At 43.9% G+C, this 16,130-nt stretch overlaps 1 protein-coding gene across 1 annotated transcript in view; it reads right to left on the minus strand.

Moving 5' to 3' along the window:
* The window catches only part of LOC139549302 (G protein-activated inward rectifier potassium channel 4-like), a 42,485-nt gene that overhangs the window by 22,068 nt on the left and 4,287 nt on the right, over window positions 1-16,130 (minus strand). The window contains exon 2 of the mRNA XM_071359601.1: window positions 5,737-5,819. Coding sequence (XP_071215702.1) covers window positions 5,737-5,799 — 63 coding nt within the window. The 5' untranslated portion in view covers window positions 5,800-5,819. The remainder of the gene's footprint in view (window positions 1-5,736; window positions 5,820-16,130) is intronic.

Below are 16,130 nucleotides of genomic sequence, written 5' to 3' on the forward strand. Positions count from 1 at the left end.
TGTTTGATTGCCTTGCGGAGAGAATAGCTACACTGTTTGTATTCGGTCATGCTTCCGGTCACCTTGCCCTGGTTAAAAGCAGTGGTTCGCGCTTTCAGTTTCACGCGAATGCTGCCGTCAATCCACGGTTTCTGGTTTGGGAATGTTTTAATCGTTGCTGTGGGTACGACATCGTCAATGCACTTCCTAATGAACTCGCTCACCGAATCAGCATATTCGTCAATATTGTTGTTGGACGCAATGCGGAACATTGCGTGGATTCAGATTGGTCGGACCAGCGTTGAACAGACCTGAGCGCGGGAGCTTGTTGTTTTAGTTTCTGTTTGTAGGCTGGAATCAACAAAATGGAGTCGTGGTCAGCTTTTCCGAAAGGGGGGCGGGGGAGGGCCTTATATGCGTCGCGGAAATTAGTATAACAATGATCTAGGGTTTTTCCAGCCCTGGTAGCACAATCGATATGCTGATAGAATTTAGGGAGTTTTGTTTTTAGATTAGCCTTGTTAAAATCCCCAGCTACGATGAATGCAGCCTCAGGGTGTGTGGTTTCCAGTTTACAAAGAGTCAGATAAAGTTCGTTCAGGGCCATCGATGTGTCTGCTTGGGGGGGAATATATACGGCTGTGATTATGATTGAAGAGAATTCCCTTGGTAGATAATGCGGTCGACATTTGATTGTGAGGAGTTCTAGATCAGGTGAACAGAATGACTTGAGTTCCTGTGTGTTGTTATGATGATCACACCACGTCTCGTTAATCATAAGGCATACCCCCCCGCCCCTCTTCTTACCAGAAAGATGTTTGTTTCTGTCGGCGCGATGCATGAAGAAACCAGCTGGCTGCACCGACTCCGTTAGCGTCTCTTGAGTTAGCCATGTTTCCGTGAAGCAGAGCACGTTGCAATCCCTGATGTCTCTCTGGAATGCTACCCGTGCTCGGATTTCATCAACCTTATTGTCAAGAGACTGGACATTGGCGAGTAGTATGCTAGGGAGTGGAGCGCGATGTGCCCGTCTCCGAAGCCTGACCACGAGACCGCCTCGTTTGCCCCTTTTACGGCGTCGCACAGGGTCGCCGGCTGGGATCAGATCCATTGTATTGGGTGGAAGGCAAAACACTGGATCCGTTTCGGGAAAGTCATATTCCTGGTAGGAACGATGATGAGTTGACGTTAATCGTATATTCAGTAGTTCCTCCCGACTGTATGTAATGAAACCTAAGATTACCTGGGGTAATGTAAGAAATAACACATAAAAAAACAAAATACTGCATATTTTCCAAGGAACACGAAGCGAGGCGGCCATCTCTTTTCGGCGCCGGAAAAGTGTATGTAACAACCCTTGTTGTTACAATGTGTGACATTTCCTCATATTACCCTTGTTGCTAAAATGTGTGAAATGTCCTCATATTACCCTTGCTGCTACAATGTGTGCATTATAATATGAGAAAATACACATTCTCAACCTTTTAAGTAATTTCTTTGCTTTCATCCTCAACTACCTTCAACTGCTACCCTCGTTGACCATAAATAAACTGTAAATCAATGCTACAGATACAGTTGAAGTCGGATGTTTACATACACCTTAGCCAAATACAGTTTTTCACAATTTCTGATATTTAGTCCTTGTAAAAAAATCCCTGTTTTAGGTCAGTTAGGATCACAACTTTATGTTAAGAATGTGAAATGTCGCAATAATAGTAGAGAGAATTATTTATTTCAGCTTTTATTTCTTTCATCACATTCCCAGTGGGTCAGAAGTTTACATACACTCAATTAGTATTTGGTAGTATTGCCTTTACATTGTTTAACTTGGGCCAAACTTTTCAGGTAGCCTTCCACAAGCTTCCCACAATAAGTTGGGTGAATTTTGGCGCATTCCTCCTGACAGAGCTGGTGTAACTGAGTCAGGTTTGTAGGCCTCCTTGCTCACACAATTTTTTTTATTCTGCCCACAAATTTTCTATAGGATTGTGGTCAGGGCTTTGTAAGGGCCACTCCAATACCTTGACTTTGTTGTCCTTAAGCCATTTTGCCACAACTTTGGAAGTATGCTTGGGGTCATTGTCCATTTGGAATACCTATTTTGCGACCAAGCTTTAACTTCCTGACTGATGTCTTGAGATGTTGCTTCAATATATCCACATAATTTGTCTCCCTCTATTTTGTGAAGTGCACCAGTCTCTCCTGCAGCAAAGCACCCCCACACCATGATGCTGCCACCCCCGTCCTTCACGATTGAGATGGTGTTCTTTGGCTTGCAAGCCTCCCCCTTTTTCCTCCAAACATAACAATGGTCATTATGGCCAAACAGTTCTATTTTTGTATCATCAGACCAGAGGACATTTCTCCAAAAAGTACGATCTTTGTCCCCATGTGCAGTTGCAAACCGTAGTCTGGCATTTTCATGGCGGTTTTGGAGCAGTGGCTTCTCTCTTGCTGAGCGGCCTTTCAGGTTATATCGACATAGGACTCATTTTACTGTGGATATAGATACTTTTGTACCTGTTTCCTCCAGCATCATCACAAGGTCCTTTGCTGTTGTTCTGGGATTGATTTGCACTTTTCGCACCAAAGTACGTTCATCTCTAGGAGACAGAATGCGTCTCCTTCCTGAGCGGTATGACGGCTGCGTGGTCCCATGGTGTTTATACTTGTGTACTATTGTTTGTACAGATGAACGTGGTACCTTCAGATGTTTGGAAATTGCTCCCAAGGATGAAGCAGACTTGTGGAGGTCTTTGCTGATTTATTTGGCTTTTCCCATGATGTCAAGCGAAGAGGCACTAAGTTTGAAGTTAGGCCTTGAAATACATCAACAGGTACACCTCCAATTGACTCAAATTATGTCACTTAGCCTATCAGAAGCTTCTAAAGCCATGACATCATTTTCTGGAATTTTCAAAGTTGTTTAAAGGCAGTCAAAGTGGTGTATGTAAACTTCGGACCCACTGGAATTGTGATACAGTGAAATAATCTGTCTGTAAACAATAAAAAATATACTTGTGTCATGCACAAAGTAGATGTCCTAACTGACTTGCCAAAACTATAGTTTGTTAACAATACATTTGTGGAGTGATTGAAAAACAACTTTTAATGACTCCAACCTAAGTGTATTTAAACAACTGTATCTCTGCTACAACAGTGCTGGGCGAGGACTGCATACGATGCTCCTGTTAAATGAAATTAAGGGCCCTGATACTGTAGCTGCACTGCTCCCATAACATTGTGTGAGAGAGTGTTTCTCCAAGCACATGGTGCGCCATCACTGTGGGAGGAAGAAGAAAGGGAAAAAAGGGAAGAAAAGGAGAGAGAGAACATAAGGGTACAGGGCCTTCCTTCCTCACTGCTGGCCTAGCTCCAGCCAGGCGATCTGGCTCCACAGCTGTGCCTCCCCTGTCCCTAGTGCTGTACCTCACCCCCTATGGGACACTGGCAGGTCTGGATAGGAACATAGGAACACCCCACTGTCCCGTCCCTCTCAGCTCCTACTCTATCCCCCAGCACACACAGGCCAAGGGTACATTGGCACTCTGTATCCTGATTGTTGGAGACGACGAGCTCAGTTGTTAATTGAAATGTGGTATTGCCGTAGTGGTGTTGCTCCTCCTGTGCCCTCTGAAGATCAGGGTGTTAATCAGACACCTGTGTTCACTGCTCACCCTCTCTCCAGAGTGGCGTGACATCCGAAACTGCCACACAACTCTTTTTTTTGTTGCAACCTGTATTGAATATTATTCAGCTCCAGCTCCAAAACTGAAATAATGGCTCCCGATTGAAGGAATTCAAATTAAAGACACAACCTTCAAAATACATGCTATAGTCCTGCAAATGATTTAAATAAAGATTTGAATACTGTAGGCAGGTTTCCTTTGACCCAAGTTTATTCGACAAAAGCAATGCTCAAAAGCAATGCTCAACGTGTAATGGAAACAGTAGATATTGGGGAAATTTTGTTTAAAAAAAAATCCATTAATTTATCCATTCAAAGGGTGGATTTTTCTTTTGTCAAAGTTTATTTATCGAGACAAATTATGATAGAAACAGTGTTTTTTAAATGAATTATGATTGACTAATATGCAGGGCACGTGATATCAACACATAACTATGAAGCTCCACTCCACATTTATTTCTATATGCCTACTGCCTGCTAAATCTTTTTTTCAGCTATAAAAATAATGTTTGTTTGCAGGATCCTTGTCCTGACTTTCAACAATGGCTGATTTTCTTCGACTTTCTTTCTGATTTGCTGGACGCAAGTTTCCCTATCCAATTATGTCAGATCTACAGGAGTGTAAGTTTCACCATGGCATGGACTGTGACAATACATTGACATGAGAATTATTACAATATGGCAAATATTTGTAAATTCTTGGATTCTATCCATGCTGGCTTTTGCGGCCTACCTGAGACATGAAACAGATAGGTGGGAGGGCATACATCCTGTCACCAATTTATTCATCCGCAATTTGCCTAAATGGGTAATGTAAACATATCAACCACTTAATTTGTATTCAACACAGTTGTTTTTTTCTTAGTTGTGACGTCATTTCAGCCAGCTGTTTTTATCGACACAAGATAGCAGGCAATTGTTGAATCTGTTTTCGATGAAAATGTTCTAAATGTCGACAAAAAAATCACTGGACAAGTTAATGGAAACATAGCTGCTGTGAAATTCTAGCTAGGGTCTCTTCATTGTAGTTCTATGTACACACACATTAGGAGAGTATTCCATGTATCAGATGTTGCTTTATTTATAAACATATTGATCTTTCTCTAGATTATACGGTAATGAGAGGTTTGACAGTGAAGTGAAAGACAACACCCATTGACAATTACAGCAATTAGTCACTCAATGACATTGGGATCTTTGACCTGTGTTTGGGAGAACACATGGGTCACTTCAACATGTATTTCCTTGGGAGAAGGTAGCTTTTAGACCCCCTCCTACAACAAGATCAGTTTATGTTTCCTCAAGGCCTTTAATTGTACAGATGTGGGATCTTAATTTGAAACAATTTGCTACAGCAGGAAAATAATCCTGCAGCAACAGGAAATGTGAATTATTATGTGGATTAGAATGGACATTTTTAAACCTTCAACACACTACAGGTTTTAAATGTCCTGCATTGCAAGTTCTCCTGACAAGGGACCTTTTTGTTTCTATTTGAGAGTGTTGAAGAAATTTCTAATTGAGTGATTGATGAAGCCATCATAGACAGTGCTACAGTAGTTCAGCGAGCCCACGTTTGGCCATCCCAGAGTCAATGATGTCCGCAGTGCTGACACTCCAACAGATTCATTAGCAATTGCTGTGTGCTGGTGTTTTTCCACAATTGGTTTGCCTCACCACACTCGGTTAGGAAGAATAAATTCAATCGTCTCTGGAATGAAGACAAATAACCTGGACTATTTCACCATCCATTATCAGGACGTGTGAGTCGTTTTCTCACAATCCTCTCCATAGTAGTGGGCTGAACCATCCATCCATCCTCTTCTGCAGAGACAGACAGGCACACACACATGATCACCCGTCTTATAGGAAGCTCATGATCCACAATGGTTCCCTCTCGTCCCCTTATATTTTCCCTTACACCAGACACTTCCATCTTTCACCACCCCCTCTTTCTTTCCCGCTTCCTTGCTCTGCCCCCTCTCTCTCTCTCTACCTCCCAGCAGTGTTGCACAGGACAATTGGGAGAGGGGGAGGACTGTATGTGCATATGGAAAACATGTTCTTACCGCTGTGGGTGTGACTCCTATCTCCATGTCGTGGTCCATGTGGACTTGAGAATCTCCTGCCATCCTCAGGTGGAGCTCACCACCTGTGGGGAGAGAGGGAGGTGGAGGTTCAACAAACTGTGAATCTCCACTACAGCCAGCATTTCACTTTCATTAATGTTCAGAATTATGCATCAATCAACTCTCAACAATGGATGATTTTTCACAAAACATCCCATAAGATCACTCAGGAAAAATCCGGGATCAGGAAAATTCTGCGTAGTCAATACTACATTGATTGATAACCCCCCAATAAATAGGTTTCTACACATATCATGTCAATCACTTTAATGAAATCAATACTACTATGCCAGTCATCTGTTTGAATAGGAGCCACTACTAACAGCGAGCCTGAATCTTAACAATGCATGCTCAGGTCTCCATTTTAATGTTAAATCTAGGCTAAAACACTATGTTCCAACAACCATACTAGCATGCCAATAAGAATGCATAGCCAGTACATTAATTCATTCATTACTCCATGCTACAGTAGGTGGTATGTGAGGACAGTAAAGTCAGTAGTGAGGACATTAGAACAGAGCCTCAGTTCATCATAATAAGACAGACCTTTCTCACCAACACAGAATGCTAATGTGTGGATTATCTCTGAACTCACATGGGAAATGGGACTCTGTTCAAAATGTGCATCACTCTGTTAGCTAATTTGTAATCTCTGAATGAAGCAGTCTCAGCTGTCTGTAGCTACCGTGTTCAACCTTTGTTATCCCCCCGAGGAGGAGTGGAGGAGAACACATCAGTGCCAGTACGCTGCCTGGGCTGAACACCAACCCAACTGTTAAAAGCCCTGATGCTGCACGGACACGCTGACCATTACTTGAATCACAACGATCACCAGCCTGGACCTTTCACATTCTGTCCACAGCACATTTTAAAATCTTCATTTCTTTGTTTAAACTTCCCATGTGACTACAATAATAGCTCTTTGGCGTTTTAAAATAAAGTAACACTATGAAAGGTGATTTGATGTAGTTTCAAAGACTTCTTTCGAACACTAAATGTGGTTTCTTTGTTGCTATTTTAGGTATGTTGGTGTAATACAGTGATCTAGTGACAGACTGCAGTATCTGTGATCTGATTTTAAAGTGCTGGAAATTTTATTTTTAAACATCAATTACAATGACTCAAACTGACAGAGGGAAAAACAGAAGAAAAAAATATTTTGGCAATAGGATGAAATAACACATACAGGAAGTCAGCACTACAGATATGAGAGGCGGAGAGGGCACATCGATAAGGACTAATTTTAGCAGCAATTTCATAACAACACCTTTTCAGTTATATAAAAGCATAATAACTGATAGGGTCACTGGTGTTTGAAAATAAACCAATAGAGTGACAGAGAGTATGAACTGTGTGTTCCCTAATCACCAATCAGAAGAGGTGTGGACTTGAGTCGCATGACTTGGACTCAAGTCTGTCTCGAGTCACAAATTCGATGACTTGAGACTCGATTTGATAGAAAAAAAATAACTTGAGATTTGACTTGGACTTGGAGCCTCAAGACTCGGGACCTGACTTTGACTTGAGACTGTGGACTTGAAATTATCTAGCCACGTTTTGTCACTCATTTTGTGGCACAGAGTCTCCATGGATTACTCTCCACACAGTCAGAGACCGTAGCTGCAGCATGCATTTGCAAAACCAAAAAAACCTGCAACAGATTGGCTAGTGAAATGCATGTTCAGCCCTCTGATTGGACCAGAAAACTGTCAATCAACACAGGTTGGGTGAGCTAGCGCAATGGTTCTCAAATTGGGGAGAAGGTTTTGGGGGGTTGCGAGTGTGAAACTGAATGGGAAAATACATATTTTTCATACATATTTTAATAGGTTACATATAGCCTACCATTTGTATTTATATACACTACATGACCAGAAGTATGTGGACACCTGCTCCTTGAACATCTCATTCCAAAATCATGATCATTAATATGTAGTTGGTCCCCCCCTTGCAGCTATAAAAGCCTCCACTCTTCTGGGAAGGCTTTCCACTAGATGTTGGAACATTGCTGCGGTGACTTGCTTTCATTCAGCCACAAGAGCATTACTGAGGTCGGGCACTGATGTTGGGCGATTAGGCCTGGCTCGCTGTCGGCGTTCCAATTCATCCAAAAGGTGTTCGATGGAGTTTAGGTCAGGGCTCTGTGCAGGACAGTCAAGTTCTTCCACACCGATCTCGACAAACCATTTCTGTATGGACCTTGCTTTATGCACGGGGGCATTGTCATGCTGAAACAGGAAAGGGCCTTCCCCAAACTATTGGCAAAAAGTTGGAAGCACAGAATCGTCTAGAATGTCATTGTATGCTGTAGAGTATAAGATTTCCCTTCGCTGGAACTAAGGGGCCTAGCCCAAACCATGAAAAACAGCCCCAGACCATTATTCCTCCTCCACCAAACTTTACAGTTGGCACTATGCATTGGGGCTGGTAGTGTTGTCCTAGCATCCGCCAAACCCAGATTCGTCCGTCGGACTGCCAGATGGTGACAGGCTGTATGCCCTCCCACCTATCTGTTTCATGTCTCAGGTAGGTCGCAAAAGCCAGCATGGATAGAATCCAAGAATTTACAAATATTTGCCATATTGTAATAATTCTCATCCAAAATCATGATCATTAATATGTAGTTGGTCCCCCCTTTGCTGCTATAAAAGCCTCCACTCTTCTGGGAAGGCTTTCCACTAGATGTTGGAACATTGCTGCGGTGACTTCCATATTTCAGATAGGCCTAGTTTGGGTGGCTAGTGGCTTTATGTCTAAGGATAGCTGTAACATCTCCCTGCCTTCAATATTATGGAATGAATATTGAACATATTCTGGTGAATTAAATACAGTATTTGTGAGGAAGAAAAGGGCTACCCAATTGGCAACGAGTATTCTGGAGACGGGCAGACCTTGAAAGTGATAGTGTTTGGTGTAGACTGACCATGCTTTCCATCCGATCCTGCACCTGCCACTGCATACAGGTAGGTAGGCCGTATGATTCTGCTTGCTCTGGCCTCCAGAGAAGTGACATGATATGCCTTCTTGATATTGGCTGCTAAGATGAATGACTTTCAGCTCAAAATGCAGGTGTAAAACATAGTTTATAGTTTTGAAAACGCAGTGCCGTTTATGGAGGTAGTGGCAGGCTACGTTTGCGCAGCTATTGCGCGCGCATGTACGTGCGTGCACGGGGGTCACAAGCTTTTAACCACTGCTTTTTGGGGGTCAAGGGTCAAACATTTTGAGAGCCATTGAGCTAGCAAACAGATTTCTGATTTGCTATACAGCTATAGGATCGGGTGCAGTGCAAACATCACATTTTATGGAGAGGATTGCCATAAATAAATATGCAGCTCCAAAAAATGTTTGGTGATATTCACTGTTTACTTTGCAAGCTCACCAGCAATGGGGCATCAAGCAACAATTACTAGCATAGGCCTACTGGTCTTTTGGTGTGTCAAACATTTCTTGAAATTTATAATTTTCTTATGAAGCTTGCATTTGGAATTTGTGGTTAAAATGAATTTTTACATAATCGAAATATGTTTTAGACAAAATAATAAAAAGAGCTATCTGGTAGTCTCAATAAATAGACAAAGATGTGTAGTTGAACAACTCATTGCATGTATAGCTTTTTCTTTACTTGACAAAACGATTTGCTCTTAGAATGTATGATTGGACTTGACTCGAGACTCAATCCATTATTATTTTATTTTACCAGGCAAGTCAGTTAAGAACAAATTCTTATTTTCAATGACGGCCGAGGAGCAGTGGGTTAACTGCCCTGTTCAGCGACAGAACATAGATTTTTACCAGCTCGGGGATCTTGCAACCTTTTTTGATATTGCAACCTTTCGGTTACAGCGCTCTAACCACTAGGCTACCTGCCGCCCCATTCTACTTGGGACTCAACTTGAGACTCGGACCTTGTGACTTGAGACTTGCTTGTGACTAAAATAATAGTGACTTGATCCCACCTCTGTCAATCAGAGAACAATCACCAGATTGCTTCTACAACACCATCTGATTTGTCTCTGTCATCCTGCTCTGACATTGCTCTGTTTTGATCAGTGAGATGGAAGGCAAGGCATCATGGAGAGGAATTGCAAAGCAGGGTGGAGGAATGAGGGCTCACGTCACACAGGAGATCCACGCAGGAATACAGTGTTGACATTGACGGGTTTAAAGCAAAGGGCAGAGTGACGTGACAGGCATCTGAGATGTAGAAAGACAGACAGACAGAGGAATAGAAGACACACAAAGCCCCAGAAGAACCCTGGGTGAATGCATTATAGTGTTACCAGGTCCTGCTTCCCAAGTCAGTTTAGGCTTTCATGCATTAAACATCTCCCCAGTGACTGGTGAACCCAGGACCTGTGTGCATACTCTGCCTGCGTTTGATTGCTGCTTTGCTCTCGCTGCAGACTCACCAGCGGTTGTGCGAACACAGATTCCAGCTCAGTGTTTTATCTTTAAGAGGGTAACAAGCGTTTATCTTGTTACTTGAAGAGCGACAGGATGCTTTGGGTAAATTGTGTTTAGGCTCTGATAGCGTGAGCGCTTGTCTGTCGTGTTTAGAGGCAGGGTGACAGTGGCAGAGAAGTAAACCTGCTTTCCCCCTCTCTCTCTCTCTCTCTCTCTATCTTTCTCTGTCTCTCACTACAGCAGCTGTGTCAGGCTTCTGTAGTGTTTCCACCTGTATACTTTCACATTATGTTTTTTGAGGACAGTCCAAGTCTTTGTTTGAGTTACACAAACAGCTATTGTAAGGTTTAATTATCTTAATTAAAGGCACTTCTAAAATGTAGTCGTTGTCAGCCCTCAGTGCAGTTTGGGAAGGTGAGGGCTAGCCGTGAGGAGCCAGGTGGCCAGGCCAGGATGGGGCTTGTATCAATACTAATTACTGCTCCAATAACACGGCCGTCGCCCAGCAGAGTTAAACCGGCCTCTGGAGGACCGTAGTACCCCCTAATCATTACTCTGCCTGAGAAGACAAAGAACTTCATCAACAAGATAACTGGGTTTGGATCACTTTATTTTCTCAATTAGCTTACATTTTCTCATAATTTGAAGGTAATCAAAGCTCTTTAAAAGAGCAAGTTTAGGGAGTCTGGGAAACAAACACATTTTCTGCCTAAAAATATCCATGAGACGTGCATGTTTTGCAAATTGTTTCAAGATAGATCTGTGAACAAGCTACAATATACCACCGTACTGTCCATTCCTCAGAGAATGATGATTGCAGTGAGAAACTGCTAATTCCGCAGTAAACCTTTGGTTTACAATACAAATTCTGCTATTAGGGGGCAATCATCCATATAGAAACTTCCCGTTTTCCACTGAAAGGCCATTCTGAGGAGTCATCAAAACAGAGCACAGATCTGGCAGAGGAGAGGAGAGAGAGAGAGCTGAGTCTTAAACAGTATCTGCACTGGGAGGATCTGCACAATCAGTGCAAAAGATAGGTATCTCCTCTAGTGGAATAATTTGCTCCAATGTCTCTTTCATCTCTGTAGCCCAGCATTGGGAGCGTACCGTAACTTTCTCTCAGCAGCGTCATGGTTACCAGGTTCTCATGCGTGCGTTCGTCTCAGGCTAAGACAAGTGGCCCACAGTGCAGCGCTTCGTTCCTATCTCTTTGACACTTTGAGGTCGGTCAGGGCAAATGACTAAAAACGTCTCCAAAGCCTGCGGATGCCAGCCAGCTTGGCTCCAGGCCCAGACTGCTTATTCCCCTCCCCATGGCTGATAGCCGGCCTTGAGTATATACAGTACATCTCTCACGGATCACCTTCTACAGAGCAATAGACACTGCCTCAGCTAGACGTCCTGCCCACACTGGAGACTATTAGTCTAATGAAATGACAAAAGACAAATAAAACACTACACAGCCTCAGCCAGGAATAGCTGTCGCAAGTTGAGTCTCTGCTGCTTGCTCCAATCTCGTCCTCTCGCGCCCCTGCGCCAAGGTTACGTGTATTTATAAAAGTGATGCCCCAGACTCCCCAACACTGTTGAGTGATGCTGGACGGACTGAGCACCAGGCCAAGCCAAAAACACCCACTCTACTGGACCAGAGCAGTCCTACAGGAATGAATGTGGCGGGGGATGGGGGTTAAAGAGAGGAAAGGAGCACCAACACCCTGCAACACCCTGTCCCGCCTTTATCAGGTGGCTCGTCAGCCTCTTGTCATGATTTACAGCCCAGGCCCCACATTCCCTCTCTCACAGCTCCATCTCTGTAGGAGTGAGAGAGTGAGGGATGGATGGACGAGAGGATGTAGAGAGCAGGAGATGAAGAGAGGAGGGGGTGCGAAGTGCATGCAGGAAGAGCCAAAGGTCACACAGACCTAATTAGAATTCCTGCGGCACCTCGCTCTGTCCCTGCACCAGTCCTATCAGGAGGCCGTTCCACTCGCCACCACCATACCACATCAGAACATCCATGGTGTCACTCAATAGGCCTTGAGCCTGTTATATTAAACATATGTCTCTTTTCTCTGTGTTAATGGGCTATGACTGAGGGCAACTTGTCCCCTGGGTGAAGAATAATCACGCTTGCCTCCATAGATAGAGGTGTACGCAAAGAAAAGCTCCTCTGGAGATGGTTAAGTTAACAACATGTTCAGTTATTTCACCTTAATGATAGCTTGGGTAGTAATTATGATTCTCCAGCATAGACACGACTACTGCTTTATACCACCGTCATATTATAAAACAAATAATACATTATTATTGTCATATGAAAGGAAAGTGAAGATTATTGTCATTATCCTCTAAAAGTCTAATTATGTCAGCTAGATTGTTGAACACGTGTGTCAATCGACTCTTAAGGATTTGAACGTCATCAAAGATGTTCTGAAGTAGATAATAATAAAATGGTTTTATCCAAACGGACTTATGGTGAACACGTACTGAGAAAAGATTGATGCGCCAGTCTCACCCTGAAAGATAATGTTCAATTGACTTGACCTGCATATTAACCAGCTGGCCAGTGGAACTAGGGAACAGTATCGTGGAATCTCCTCTAGAATGCCTTCATCAGGGTTAAGGAGCAACTGCCACTAAAATCCAACTTCACATTTAGAAAGCAGACTATGTGGCATCGATATGAGTCCGAAACATTTATTTTACTGTCAAAATTGATTACAAAGTGTAAATAGGATAATTTTGGTCATACAGTCAGTTGGATACAAAACAGACTTTTGAACGTAAAACAGCTTGGGTTTGTTTCAATCCTGCGCACATGCCCACAGCTGGCAGCACACAAGTAATCATCAATTCGGAGTGCAGCTGCACGCAACCCAATCGTAATGCCCGTGGTAAATGGTTTGACTTTGGATATTCCAATGGGGCTAGTTAGGGATAAAGGACATCACTGCTTTTACAAGGAGCTTTGTCTCTAAAACCTCAGTGTCATCCCAGATTGTTCTCCTGTCGATGACACTGGACAGATTAGAGCATGGCCAATTATTACTCTCCTCCCACCTCCACCTCGGTAACGGCCAATTAACCTGGACAAGGAATGCCCTTCCATTCTGTCTAGGTGAGTGGCTTTACAGGGAAGGAGAACATTATTGTACTACACTGCCAGACACGGTAGTAGAGACTGAAGGTGATCTGCTAGCTCTGTCTCTGCTGTACGAGGAGGTCTGGCTGTGACAGAGAGGCGATCACAAAAATGTGATCCCTGCAGCTGCCCGACCAGCATCTGTTTACAGGCTGCTGGAAGTGCGTTTGATCTGCTTACAAGCAGTGTGGACTTCCATGTATCAACTGTATGTTTTGACAGAACCAGGCAATAGCAATAGACAGAGCATATATACTTTTACAAGGAAAAATCACCTACATTAAACATGTACGATGTCACTTTTAAATACAGTATAAACACAGAGCTCGTTCCATTTCCAATAGCCGAGCATCATGCTCATGCTCTACCAACTGAACCACACGGGACACTCAATCATTTTCTTCCCGTGCAGGATTTGGAATTGTATTTGAACAGAACAGAGCTCAGTGTCGACTATATATTTCAATGATAAAACATGCTATAAGGCTAGAGAAATTCTACAGTAGATTACTTTTTAATTCCGCTAACTAATTCAACAGCACAGCAGGTATCAGAAGAGAGCACTCCTTTCATCCACAGTTGACCATTACACAATATATAATATATAGTATAACTTTCTATTCTAATCATAAAGACACACAGTTTAATACAAATAATTGTTCACGCTTGGCTAAGCTCCTGACACAGATGCATTGCTACAGTTTTGCATTTGCATTTGTTCTGTTAGGTGACCTAAACTGGGATATGCTTAACACCCCGGCAGTCCTACAATCCAAGCTTGATGCCCTCAATCTCACACAAATCATCAAGGAACCCACCAGGTACAACCCTAAATCCGTAAACATGGGCACCCTAATAGACATTATCCTGACCAACCTGCCCTCCAAATACACCTCTGCTGTCTTCAATCAAGATCTCAGCGATCACTGCCTCATTGCCTGTATCCGCCACGGGTCTGCGGTCAAACGACCACCCCTCATCACTGTCAAACGCTCCCTAAAACACTTCTGCGAGCAGGCCTTTCTAATCGACCTGGCCCGGGTACCCTGGAAGGATATTGACCTCATCCCGTCAGTTGAGGATGCCTGGTCATTCTTTAAATGTTACTTCCTCACCATATTAGACAAGCATGCTCCGTTCAAAAAATGCAGAACCAAGAACAGATATAGCCCTTGGTTCACTCCAGACCTGACTGCCCTCGACCAGCACAAAAACATCCTGTGGCGAACTGCAATAGCATCGAAGAGCCCCCGCGATATGCAACTGTTCAGGGAAGTCAGGAACCAATACACGCAGTCAGTCAGGAAAGCAAAGGCCAGCTTTTTCAAGCAGAAATTCGCATCCTGTAGCTCTAACTCCAAAAAGTTCTGGGATACTGTAAAGTCCATGGAGAACAAGAGCACCTCCTCCCAGCTGCCCACTGCACTGAGGCTAGGTAACACGGTCACCACCGATAAATCCGTGATAATCGAAGACTTCAACAAGCATTTCTCAATGGCTGGCCATGCCTTCTTCCTGGCGACTCCAACCTTGGCCAACAGCCCCGCCCCCCCCGCTGCTACTCGCCCAAGCCTCCCCAGCTTCTCCTTTACCCAAATCCAGATAGCAGATGTTCTGAAAGAGCTGGAAAACCTGGACCCATACAAATCAGCTGGGCTTGACAATCTGGACCCCCTATTTCTGAAACTGTCCGCCGCCATTGTCGCACCCCCTATTACCAGCCTGTTCAACCTCTCCTTCGTATCATCTGAGATCCCCAAGGATTGGAAAGCTGCCGCGGTCATCCCCCTCTTCAAAGGGGGAGACACCCTGGACCCAAACTGTTACAGACCTATATCCATCCTGCCCTGCCTATCTAAGGTCTTCGAAAGCCAAGTCAACAAACAGATCACTGACCATCTCGAATCCCACCGTACCTTCTCCGCTGTGCAATCCGGTTTCCGAGCCGGTCACGGATGCACCTCAGCCACGCTCAAGGTACTAAACGACATCATAACCGCCATCGATAAAAGACATTACTGTGCAGCCGTCTTCATCGACCTGGCCAAGGCTTTCGACTCTGTCAATCACCATATTCTTATCGGCAGACTCAGTAGCCTCGGTTTTTCTAATGACTGCCTTGCCTGGTTCACCAACTACTTTGCAGACAGAGTTCAGTGTGTCAAATCGGAGGGCATGTTGTCCGGTCCTCTGGCAGTCTCTATGGGGGTACCACAGGGTTCAATTCTCGGGCCGACTCTTTTCTCTGTATACATCAATGATGTTGCTCTTGCTGCGGGCGATTCCCTGATCCACCTCTACGCAGACGACACCATTCTATATACTTCCGGCCCTTCCTTGGACACTGTGCTATCTAACCTCCAAACGAGCTTCAATGCCATACAACACTCCTTCCGTGGCCTCCAACTGCTCTTAAACGCTAGTAAAACCAAATGCATGCTTTTCAACCGTTCGCTGCCTGCACCCGCACGCCCGACTAGCATCACCACCCTGGACGGTTCCGACCTAGAATATGTGGACATCTATAAGTACCTAGGTGTCTGGCTAGACTGCAAACTCTCCTTCCAGACTCATATCAAACATCTCCAATCCAAAATCAAATCAAGAATCGGCTTTCTATTCCGCAACAAAGCCTCCTTCACTCACGCCGCCAAACTTACCCTAGTAAAACTGACTATCCTGCCGATCCTCGACTTCGGCGATGTCATCTACAAAATAGCTTCCAACACTCTACTCAGCAAACTGGATGCAGTTTATCACAGTGCCATTCGTTTTGTTACTA

This window comes from Salvelinus alpinus, chromosome 22 (genome assembly GCF_045679555.1).
Source record: "Salvelinus alpinus chromosome 22, SLU_Salpinus.1, whole genome shotgun sequence".
NCBI classification, from domain to species: Eukaryota; Metazoa; Chordata; class Actinopteri; order Salmoniformes; family Salmonidae; genus Salvelinus; species Salvelinus alpinus.